Source organism: Ictalurus furcatus, chromosome 5 (genome assembly GCF_023375685.1).
Source record: "Ictalurus furcatus strain D&B chromosome 5, Billie_1.0, whole genome shotgun sequence".
Classification (NCBI taxonomy): Eukaryota; Metazoa; Chordata; class Actinopteri; order Siluriformes; family Ictaluridae; genus Ictalurus; species Ictalurus furcatus.
In genome coordinates, this window is record NC_071259.1 from 33,636,789 (window position 1) to 33,649,288 (window position 12,500).

Below are 12,500 nucleotides of genomic sequence, written 5' to 3' on the forward strand. Positions count from 1 at the left end.
GGCTCCTAACACAGACAAGCTTGTTAACGTCGCTTAAATAATTGAGCGAGACTATAATTAAGAGCGAGTCCTCTCAGCCTGCTCTCGTTCGGCGCGATAAAGGAGCGCGAGTAGAGCTGAGCTGAAGAACACCACGATCCCGAGCATCCAGCTCTGATTTAATCAATCACTCACGCTGAGGTCTGGAGTCTCCGATGACGGATGCGAGTCTGAGTGCACTTCCAAAAGCTGCTTTAATTTGATCGGCTATTAAATCCGATATAATAAAGTAATACGAGATTTTACTCGGCTGAAAAAAAGGAAGTACTTTATTGAAAACTGAGACAAAAATCCTCTCAGAAACCACGGACCTTTCTCTGATATTCAGACATTTCAGAAAGAAAGCGTGAGCACACCAGGGAAAGAAAGAAACAGCTGGAGAAATGATGAAGTGATGAAAGAGAAAAGGGAATAGTGAAAAAGAAAGGAAGGATGCATAAATGGACAAAACAGGATTTTATTTAGCAGTTTCTGATGAACGTTTGGTCAGTGTATTTCAGGCTTTCTCCAGCATGGCGGTATTTTTCCTTTGCCCTGTTGTGTTTGGTTCAGGAAACTGACTGCAGATGTTTTGCGTAATGTGGGAGTGTCTCTTTGTGGAGAGGGAGAGTGTGTTGTTGTTAAGCTAGCACGGTCAGATAACTTCAATGACATTCATTTCCACTGATGCTATTAGAGAGAAATGTCACCTGAGAGCAGGTCACCTCGAGACATTACACTGCTCACGCATTATGTCTGGGACACACTGATATTGTTAGTAAGGCATGCGTACGTGTAGTACTGACCGTGTTCATTCATTTTAAACGGATTTAATATAATAGAATATTTTGGTAAATGTTACAGTTATGCTTGTCCATTTAATAAACAGTAATCACACCCTGCAGTATTACTCTTACACCCTGCAGTGTTTCTGTTACACTCCGCAGTGTTTCTGTTACACTCCGCAGTGTTTCTGTTACACTCTGCAGTGTTTCTGTTACACTCCGCAGTGTTTCTGTTACACTCTGCAGTGTTTCTGTTACACTCCGCAGTGTTTCTGTTACACTCTGCAGTGTTTCTGTTACACTCCGCAGTGTTTCTGTTACACTCTGCAGTGTTTCTGTTACACTCCGCAGTGTTTCTGTTACACTCCGCAGTGTTTCTGTTACACTCCGCAGTGTTTCTGTTACACTCTACAGTGTTTCTGTTACACTCTACAGTGTTTCTGTTACACTCCACAGTGTTTCAGTTACACTCTGCTCTACCACTGTTACACTCTGCAGTGTTTCTGTTACACTCCGCAGTGTTTCTGTTACACTCCACAGTGTTTCTGTTACACTCTACAGTGTTTCTGTTACACTCCACAGTGTTTCAGTTACACTCTGCTCTACCACTGTTACACTCTGCAGTGTTTCTGTTACACTCTATAGTGTTTGTTACACTCTGCAGTGTTTCTGTTACACTCTGCTCTACCACTGTTACACTCTACAGTGTTTCTGTTACACTCTATAGTGTTTGTTACACTCTACAGTGTTTCTGTTACACTCTACAGTGTTTCTGTTACACTCTATAGTGTTTGTTACACTCTACAGTGTTTCTGTTACACTCTACAGTGTTTCTGTTACACTCTGCAGTGTTTCTGTTACACTCTGCTCTACCACTGTTACACTCTACAGTGTTTCTGTTACACTCCACAGTGTTTCTGTTACACTCCACAGTGTTTCTGTTACACTCTACAGTGTTTGTTACACTCTACAGTGTTTCTGTTACACTCTGCTCTACCACTGTTACACTCTACAGTGTTTCTTATTCTCTAACACTCTACAGTGTTTCTGTTACACTCTACAGTGTTTCTGTTACACTCTGCTCTACCACTGTTACACTCTACAGTGTTTCTTATTCTCTAACACTCTACAGCGTTTCTATTACACTCTACAGTGTTTCTGTTACACCCTACAGCGTTTCTGTTACACTCTACAGTGTTTCTGTTACACTCTGCTCTACCACTGTTACACTCTGCAGTGTTTCTTATTCTCTAACACTCTACAGCGTTTCTATTACACTCTACAGTGTTTCTATTACACTCTACAGTGTTTCTGTTACACCCTACAGCGTTTCTGTTACACTCTACAGTGTTTCTGTTACACTCTACAGTGTTTGTTACACCCTACAGTGTTTCTGTTACACTCTACAGTGTTTCTGTTACACTCTGCTCTACCACTGTTACACTCTACAGTGTTTCTGTTACACTCTACAGTGTTTGTTACACTCTGCTCTACCACTGTTACACTCTACAGTGTTTCTGTTACACTCTACAGTGTTTGTTACACTCTGCTCTACCACTGTTACACTCTACAGTGTTTCTGTTACACTCTATAGTGTTTCTGTTACACTCTACAGTGTTTCTGTTACACTCTGCAGTGTTTCTGTTACACTCTGCTCTACCACTGTTACACTCTGCAGTGTTTCTGTTACACTCTACAGTGTTTCTGTTACACTCTACAGTGTTTGTTACACTCTGCTCTACCACTGTTACACTCTGCAGTGTTTCTGTTACACTCTACAGTGTTTGTTACACTCTGCTCTACCAGTGTTACACTCTGCAGTGTTTCTGTTACACTCTACAGTGTTTCTGTTACACTCTGCTCTACCACTGTTACACTCTACAGTGTTTCTGTTACACTCTGCTCTACCACTGTTACACTCTACAGTATTTCTGTTACACTCTACAGTGTTTCTGTTACACTCTGCAGTGTTTCTGTTACACTCTGCTCTACCACTGTTACACTCTGCAGTGTTTCTGTTACACTCTACAGTGTTTCTGTAACACTCTGCTCTACCACTGTTACACTCTGCAGTGTTTCTGTTACACTCTACAGTGTTTGTTACACTCTGCTCTACCACTGTTACACTCTGCAGTGTTTCTGTTACACTCTACAGTATTTCTGTTACACTCTGCAGTGTTTCTGTTACACTCTACAGTGTTTGTTACACTCTGCTCTACCACTGTTACACTCTGCAGTGTTTCTGTTACACTCTACAGTATTTCTGTTACACTCTGCAGTGTTTCTGTTACACTCTGCAGTGTTTCTGTTACACTCTGCTCTACCACTGTTACACTCTACAGTGTTTCTGTTACACTCTGCTCTACCACTGTTACACTCTGCAGTGTTTCTGTTACACTCTACAGTGTTTCTGTTACACTCTACAGTGTTTGTTACACTCTGCTCTACCACTGTTACACTCTACAGTGTTTCTGTTACACTCTACAGTGTTTCTGTTACACTCTGCTCTACCACTGTTACACTCTACAGTGTTTCTGTTACACTCTGCTCTACCACTGTTACACTCTGCAGTGTTTCTGTTACACTCTACAGTGTTTCTGTTACACTCTACAGTGTTTGTTACACTCTACAGTGTTTGTTACACTCTGCTCTACCACTGTTACACTCTGCAGTGTTTCTGTTACACTCTACAGTGTTTGTTACACTCTGCTCTACCAGTGTTACACTCTGCAGTGTTTCTGTTACACTCTACAGTGTTTCTGTTACACTCTGCAGTGTTTGTTACACTCTATAGTGTTTCTGTTACACTCTGCTCTACCACTGTTACACTCTACAGTATTTCTGTTACACTCTGCAGTGTTTCTGTTACACTCTGCAGTGTTTCTGTCACACTCTGCTCTACCACTGTTACACTCTGCAGTGTTTCTGTTACACTCTATAGTGTTTGTTACACTCTGCTCTACCACTGTTACACTCTACAGTGTTTCTGTTACACTCTATAGTGTTTGTTACACTCTACAGTGTTTCTGTTACACTCTACAGTGTTTCTGTTACACTCTGCTCTACCACTGTTACACTCTGCAGTGTTTCTGTTACACTCTACAGTGTTTGTTACACTCTGCTCTACCACTGTTACACTCTGCAGTGTTTCTGTTACACTCTACAGTGTTTGTTACACTCTGCTCTACCACTGTTACACTCTGCAGTTTTTCTTATTCTCTAACACTCTACAGTGTTTCTATTACACTCTACAGTGTTTCTGTTACACTCTGCAGTGTTTCTGTTACACTCTGCTCTACCACTGTTACACTCTGCAGTGTTTCTGTTACACTCTGCAGTGTTTCTGTTACACTCTACAGTGTTTCTGTTACACTCTGCAGTGTTTCTGTTACACTCTGCTCTACCACTGTTACACTCTACAGTGTTTCTGTTACACTCTACAGTGTTTCTGTTACACTCTGCAGTGTTTGTTACACTCTGCTCTACCACCGTTACACTCTACAGTGTTTCTGTTACACTCTACAGTGTTTCTGTTACACTCTGCAGTGTTTCTGTTACACTCTGCTGTACCACTGTTACACTCTGCAGTGTTTGTTACACTCTACAGTGTTTCTGTTACACTCTACAGTGTTTCTGTTACACTCTGCAGTGTTTCTGTTACACTCTGCAGTGTTTGTTACACTCTACAGTGTTTCTGTTACACTCTACAGTGTTTGTTACACTCTACAGTGTTTCTGTTACACTCTGCAGTGTTTCTGTTACACTCTGCAGTGTTTGTTACACTCTACAGTGTTTCTGTTACACTCTACAGTGTTTGTTACACTCTACAGTGTTTCTGTTACACTCTGCAGTATTTCTGTTACACTCTGCAGTGTTTCTGTTACACTCTACAGTGTTTCTGTTACACTCTGCAGTGTTTCTATTACACTCTGCAGTATTACTGTGACACGTTGCAGTACTACAGTTTCAGCCTGTGGTACACTCTGCCATGCTACCGTTTCACGCTGCAACATTAATGATGCACTCTGCTGTACCACAATTAAACGCTGTAAGTCTAGTGTTACGCATTGCTGTAGAGCTGTTACACACTGCAGGACTACTTTTAGATGGTTTACTATGGTTACACACTATAATGCTATTGCGACACTGCAGTATTACGGTTACACACTGTAATACTGCTGTTACTGCAGTATAGTTACACACTGCACAATAATGTTACTCACTGCAGTATACCTATTATAAACGGCCGTATGACTGTTACAGCCTGCAGTACTACTGTGGTACACTGCAATATTGCTGTTACATACTGCAATACAGATGTTATAGCAGTATATCTTTATAGTGTTTAGTGCTGTAGTGTTCCTCACTGCAGTATTACTGTTACACACTACATCACCAGTGAGCACAACAGTACTACTATTACATATCATTACCCTATGGTTAACACACTGCAGTCCAACAGTTATACACTGCAGGCTTATTGTTCCATTCTGCAGTTTTATAACACACTGCAGTATTATAGTTACACGCTGCAGTAAAATTACTGTTACTGGTATGCAATACAGTGCTGATGTAGTATGGTTGCGGTGTGTAACAGTAGTGCTGTGGTGTTACACTAGAGGCTTTCTCCTCCAGTGTAAAGACACGCGCTGTGGTCTGATTAGCATTTCCAAATTGTGAATGTGTGTGTGATTGTGATGGTGCCCTGTGATGGGTAGGCATCCCATGCCCTGTGCCCCAAACTCCCTGGGATAGGCTCCCCATGACCCTGGGTACGATAAGCGTCACAGAAAATGGATGGGAGGATGGTGTGTCATTCCTTACATATCATATTTAAACCATGATTACAGTAACAGTAACATGTTTAACAGGAGTACCTCAGTGTTGATGTTATGTTGCAGCATAATAAACAAAACATGAATGCAGTCTGTTCTCATTTCATGTCTTTTATGTAAAAAACATGAACTTTTCTTTTTGTGTCTTTTGCAGGAATCCTCATATTCATTTGCACTGAAATGCCTTATCAGCCTTTCCACTCTAATCCTCCTCGGTCTGATTATTATGTATCATGCACGAGAAATTCAGGTAAGTGGCCGACTCAGCTCTGGAGGCAATTAGAGCGACGGGCACGGTTTAATAGATTATACTTCTGGCTCTTGTGCCAAATCCTAATAATTTTAAGCATCACCAAAATATATACAATACAAAATAAATGAATTATTAATAAAATAACATATTGTAATTCCATTATAGTACATGTAGCATTCTACTGCACTGTTACAATCCCAGGAGAGATACATAAAGCAATTATTTCTGAAGCTAATAGAAATGAGCTAATGGCTAATAGGAGAGATAATGAAGATATGTCAGTCATCATTTTAAAAGATTTTAAGCCTTTGTAGGCATTTCCAAAAATAGCACAGTGTCAAAAGCTGTTTACGTCAGTCTCTTTATTGTCTTTGTCACAGCTTTTCATGGTGGACAACGGAGCGGACGATTGGCGGATAGCAATGACTTACGAGCGCATTCTGTTCATCGTGCTGGAGCTTCTGGTGTGCGCCATCCACCCAATCCCGGGACAGTACGTTTTCACGTGGACAGCACGGTTGGCGTTCACGTACACACCGTCTGTGGCCGACGCTGACGTGGACATCATCCTGTCCATCCCCATGTTCCTGCGTCTCTATTTAATCGGCCGTGTCATGCTGCTGCACAGCAAACTGTTCACGGACGCTTCGTCGCGCAGCATCGGCGCCCTCAACAAGATCAACTTCAACACACGCTTCGTCATGAAGACCCTCATGACCATCTGCCCCGGCACCGTGTTGCTGGTCTTCAGCATCTCCTCGTGGATCATTGCTGCCTGGACGGTGCGCGTGTGTGAAAGGTGAGACAGCGAAACAACGCGCGGATGATTTGGGGAAATAAAAAAACTCGCCGTGCGTCTTCTTATTGTTATTTTACTGTTCACATTGTTCATTGTTGTGTTCTTTGCCCCTCCCCCAACCCCCTCCCACCCCCCACCCTACATCGCTGCTGGATAGGGGTCCAAAGTGAGTCTATGTTTGTTTTTGGGGGTTTTTTTTGTTTTGTCATCAGTGGAAAAAAAAATCAGTGCCTGTCCTTTGGTTGGCCGATGATGTTATCAAGCTTTGTCTGGATTCTGCAGATCAGCAATCATGCATTCGTCCCCTGGTGCACTGCATTGCTGACATGCCGGAGATCCCAAACTCTTAAATCTGATCATTTTTATCCTTCAGTTTTATCAGCGCTCATGTGCAGAGCTGTGAACAATCTCCACATTACGTATCACTGTTAGGGTTTTGGGATTTTCACTTTCTCAGGCCCCGCCCACAAAGATATGGATATTATTGAAAATGTAGTTTTTTTTATCTATTTTTTAAAAAGCGGTTTTATCTCCTCACACATAAAAATGTCAAACGCGATTTGAATAAGCTCACATAAGCACTCCAACCCAGTAGGTGGCGACAGTGTGTCATAAACAGTTCTGTCAAACTTCGAGAATAACGTTCAGAGCTGTGTATCGAGAAGGAGAAAACGGCAAAACACCAACATGGCTAAAAGTTAGTTCTAGAACAAAAAAAATGACAGCGGAGTGGAACTAGTGTTTAATGTTAAACTTGAATACGGCGTGTTCTCTGGGACTAAATCTAAATCTCTCGGCTTGCGGCGTCGGAGCGGCGGATTCAGGAGCAGTACAGATCAAACATATTCTGTCTCAATTTGCAAAAATTAATCTGCAAACACCTTTATCGAATAAGACATAACACCCTGGTCAGCAAGCATGATCGATGGAGTCATAGCACATTTCTAACACACACGAGACACACTCGCTGGGCGTGCACAGCGCTTCTCACGTCCACATGAAAACATTACTTCACTTCTCAGAAAGCTGTTCTCAGTGACACCAAACCGGTGTTTTTGTGTGGACGGGAGAGAAAACGACATTTTCAGAAATATCGGTATGTGTGGGCGGGGCCTCAGACACCATGTGTGGTGAACATGGCTGTCTTCATCCTCATGGTATTGCAGACCTGCCAACTTTAACGCATGTTGCGTAGGAGCGCCGCATTTTAACATCGGAGTGCGCTGCTACGACTTCTCTCTCTGTAACCCGCCAAAAGAGCAGTCTTCTCTTCTTTCCTCCTGAATAAAAACAGCAGAGACAAGCGACAAATGAATCTGGAACAATTGATGGTTTTGAACTCGCTGATATGAACTGACCCCCTGGAAGCCCCGCCCCTTTCCGCCTGCCTCGCATGAGCAGTGTTTCAGCCGACGCTCTCGTTCTCCTGAGCGCTGGTTTCTGTTGCGGGAAAAGGAGAATGTTCATTAACGTGAAATAAAATCTATCAGTGTGTGTTCCACGTAGCTAACGCTACACACGCTAGCATCGGTTACCACGGCCGCTGAAGTCTATTCAGATGAAAATGGTACTTTTTTCAGCCACAAGATAAAAAGGCGAGAATTTTGACTGGAAAAAGTGATTAAACTGTTAGACAACAAAGTGTCAAATCGAACATGTTTCAGTAATTATAATTAGAAAGTCATTAAATACGCTTGTTTGCTCTCCGGTGCCGGTCAGCGCAGATGCGTTTGAATAGCATGGTCAGGCCCGTTGCCATAGAAACTGGAGTGTGTGTGTGTGTGTGTGTGTGTGTGTGTGTGTATATAAATATACAGGGTTTTACGGTAACCACCAGGGGGGAAAGCTGCCACTTGTCTGTAAAATGTAGCCACTATAAAAGTTTACACACACACTTTCCTATAAATCACTGATTATAACATCTTTATCCTAACACAGGAAGAAAGAACGTGAGTGTGTGTGTAAACTTTTATAGCGTCGACATCTCAAATAAAACATACATACATGACAGCTTTCCCCCCAAGAACACGTGCTGGTTACCGTAAAACCCCGTGTAGACACACTCCAGGTTCTACCTCTGACAGGAGACTTGTGTAAGAAGTTACGAAATAATAAATGTAATACGCATTATTCCTCTTCAGGGTTGGCAGGTCTGGTTTTGTGTTTTTCCCCTCCAAGGCCTCTTTTACTTTTCTTTTTTTTTTGACCTTTGACCTGTGCTGGCTTGCGATTCTGGCCAGGGGAACGTATTTGGCCCATATCTTGGGGGAAGGTGAAGACGACTCTGTCTAGCTTCTCAACGCCCCAGGCTGAGGGAGAGCGCTGAAGCTAAGCTAAGCTAATCAGGTCACCGCGAGCCCGGTGGCTAATCTCCACACACTTCCCTTTTCCCCAGATTATGATCCAAACCGCCTGCTCCCGCTCTCCTCACACTCCATCCCATCCCATCCCGCTGGCTGCTGTGGAAAGACACTGAGGGGTGTGTGTTAGCACGCATGATGTGTTTCCCCTCACAGACAGACATGTTTGTGAATGAACTGAACACCGACTCGCCTGTGAAATGTTTATGATTTTTGTATGATATTTTTCCTTTTTTTTTTTTTGCTCATTGTTGTTGTCGTCGTTATATTTTTAAAGCACTTTTGGAGCTGAAAATGCTTTGGCATTTTGTCTGAGAGAATTTAGCCTACATGCTAATCATATTTGTGTCCATTTTAAAGTATTAATATTAATTTTACCTCACAGGAACAGGATTTACGTAGCATGCGTGTAACATGTAATATGAGTGTTTGTGTGCTAGCTAGTTAAACTTGTTTACTTAATGCGTACTAGCCTGCTAAGCTAATTTATTTACTATGTGTTCGCTTATTTAAAATAATATGCTTAACATCCGTACAAATGTACTTAATATATGAGTAACAAATAATGTTTGTCCTTTGCTAGCCCATTATGCTAACGTACATAATATAAATGTCAGTAGATGTAGGAAGGTTTTCTTAGCCCTCGGCACAGTAGTGCTGTGTGAGTTATTACAGCAGTTATAAAAACATTTTAAGATGCTAACGGATCATTTAGCTTTGCCGTGTTGTGAGGTAAACCAGTGTGTTTCTCCTGGCTGATGGTAGCCATGATGAAGATTTTGGAGGGATTAAATCTGCTAGCTCAGCATGTCGTAGCCTCAGAGGGAATAGTTTACACACATTTCCCTCTGCATTTTTCCCCGAAACACCAACGCTCGTGTCTCAGCTTTAAATCTCGGCTAATAGCACTCAGCTTAATGAGTCGTCCTTTAAATTCATGGCCGGGACGCAGGACGAGCTCTGATTGATTAATAGACACATAAATGGTCCATACAGAGCCACAATGCCGTCAGCAAACACACACACACACACACACACACACACACACACACACACACTAGCCAACGTTTATAGGCTGCTAGAAAAACACACACAGACACTGAGAAGCTGAACGTAGCATCTGACTGTGCATAATTTGTGCTAGCTAAATAAGCTAACATTCCTTACAGGTAGTGTATATGTGTAAGCTAACTAAAATAACACGCCTTGCTAACTAAGATATTAAAGATCATATGTGCTAGCAAACTGAGCTAAAATACGTAAATTGTGCTAGCTGAATAGGCTAATATTCTCAACATCTAGTACCTTAATATGATTTTAATAAGCCAAACATGCGCTTAAAATATATCGTCTTTCCATGCTAATAAGCTAACTGTATACTAATAAACTAAGCTTAAGGGATTAAGTTTGGAGTTAAGCCAGCTAACTAACCTGATGTGCTAAATATTTGCTAGCAAAATATGCAACTACTCCGAGCATGAAATGTTAAACTGCTTCATCTGTGCAAGCTAACTAAAAAAACGTGTTGCTAACTACGCTAATATTCTCCATATGTAGTATTTTAACAATAAATGTATTGTGCATAAAATATACTAGCTAACCATGCTAATATGCAGAGGTTATACTAGCAAACTAAGACAAAGCTATTGAAATGTTTTTGCTACAAAGGTGAATGTGTTTAGCATGTATTAGCTTGCTAAGTTGATGCACTTCATATTTTCTAGCCAACTCAGCTAATGTGCTAACAAAGAAGATAATGTGATTGACCTTAGCTTACAGCCTCTAAGTTTGAGCGGAAGTCTTTTAAGTGTGTATTTGTTTATCTGTGCAGATATTCTTACACTTTAGACAGACTTTTACATGAAATTGAACTCTCTAATCGATTTCCACATCCATCTCGAGTGGAGTGCGATAGCTGAATTACTGACGCCTCAGGCTGCGCTTAGCTCGCTAGCAGACTTTATACTATGCTCTGCTTTATGCAGTAGTTTTGCACTGACTGATCTTCTATAACTGAGAAAACTGGAGCGCAGGACAGACATGACGCAGACACGACGCAGACATGATGCAGACATGATGTAGACACGACGCAGATGCAGATAACTTGCTAGCAAACGACCGGCAGCGCTAACTCACACGGCTAACACACACACGCAGTGTATCTGGACCTGGCTGTGTTTTTATCCAGCACAGTCAGACCCGATTCTCCTTCCTGCATCAACATCTGATCCGTATCGATCGTGTGTTTCAGAGCTCGTAAGGAGATCAGCTTTCTAATGTGATTGGGTTTCTCAGATGAGCCGTAATGGAAAGTACATCCCGCTCCCGAAATCAGACAGCTCATCCTTCAACTAGCAAGAAAACATCAGCGCTGTCCAGTGTTACAATAAGGCAAAGAATTATAATGTTAATTATTGCTTTTAAATCAAATATTTACCCTAAAACAAGCAAGAGCAAGAGCTCTCTAAAGGTTTTCTCTTTGCTACTTAGATACAGTTTGCTAAAAATGTTGCTAGTTAAATTACTGAATATGGTTATAACATGTTAGCTGTGGAAATTCAAATGTAGGTGCTTAAATTACACTCTCTTACCACGCTAATATGCTAATGCATGAATTTATACTAGCACGCTAAGTATATTAGCAAATCACTTTAATAAGAGGAATATACTAGAAAATAAACCATATATATAAAACTAAAATAAAATATAAGCTAAATAAATAATATGATACAATATAATGTGTAATACACTTATATGTTATGCAAATTGCTATATTCATTTTATTTAAATGATATAAAGATGTGTGTACAATATACACATTCATAAGCACATAGATAATACGTGTTTTTTAATGACGGTTCATTCAGCTTTATCTACGGGCTGTCCACTACCTTGAGGGTTTTAATTTAATTTAAAAATATATGTTTCTTATTAGATATAAATGATAAATTTGATTCTTTTAAATTTATTTCTTAAAGTGTTAAATATAAATACCTAATTTCATAAAAGTGTATTCTCCCATATGATATAATCTTTTAACTTCTATCACTGGAGGCATCCTGTTCCTGCAAACAGGTGCCAAAACTTATGGAAGATCCCGATATTGAGCTTTGTGTATATTTATATACTTATTTACAGCAGATCGTCCTGAGGAAGCGCTGGCGAGAGTCGTGATGCGCTGATCTGTTTAATCTAATAAGATGAACAGGATTTGTCCGACTCACACAAAGCCGTCTGATTGGCTGATTGGCTGATTGGCTGATGGCTGATTGGCTGATGGTTGGTTGGCTGATGGCTGATTGACTAGCTCAGAGTGGCGGAAGTTAACAGGCTCAAAACAATGCAGCAATGCAAATCTGCAGTGTTTGGTCACATGATTGATGTTTTGGCCACGCCCTGATTTAAACATGCTGGTTATTCAGGGTCGGTAGTAAATCCTGCAGGTTTATG

At 41.2% G+C, this 12,500-nt stretch overlaps 1 protein-coding gene across 2 annotated transcripts in view; it reads left to right on the top strand.

Moving 5' to 3' along the window:
- The window catches only part of kcnn1b (potassium intermediate/small conductance calcium-activated channel, subfamily N, member 1b), a 42,775-nt gene that overhangs the window by 18,887 nt on the left and 11,388 nt on the right, over window positions 1-12,500 (top strand). For both annotated transcript variants that reach the window (XM_053625866.1, XM_053625865.1), the window contains 2 exons: window positions 5,793-5,888; window positions 6,272-6,690. In XM_053625866.1, the coding sequence (XP_053481841.1) occupies window positions 5,793-5,888; window positions 6,272-6,690 (515 nt within the window). The remainder of the gene's footprint in view (window positions 1-5,792; window positions 5,889-6,271; window positions 6,691-12,500) is intronic.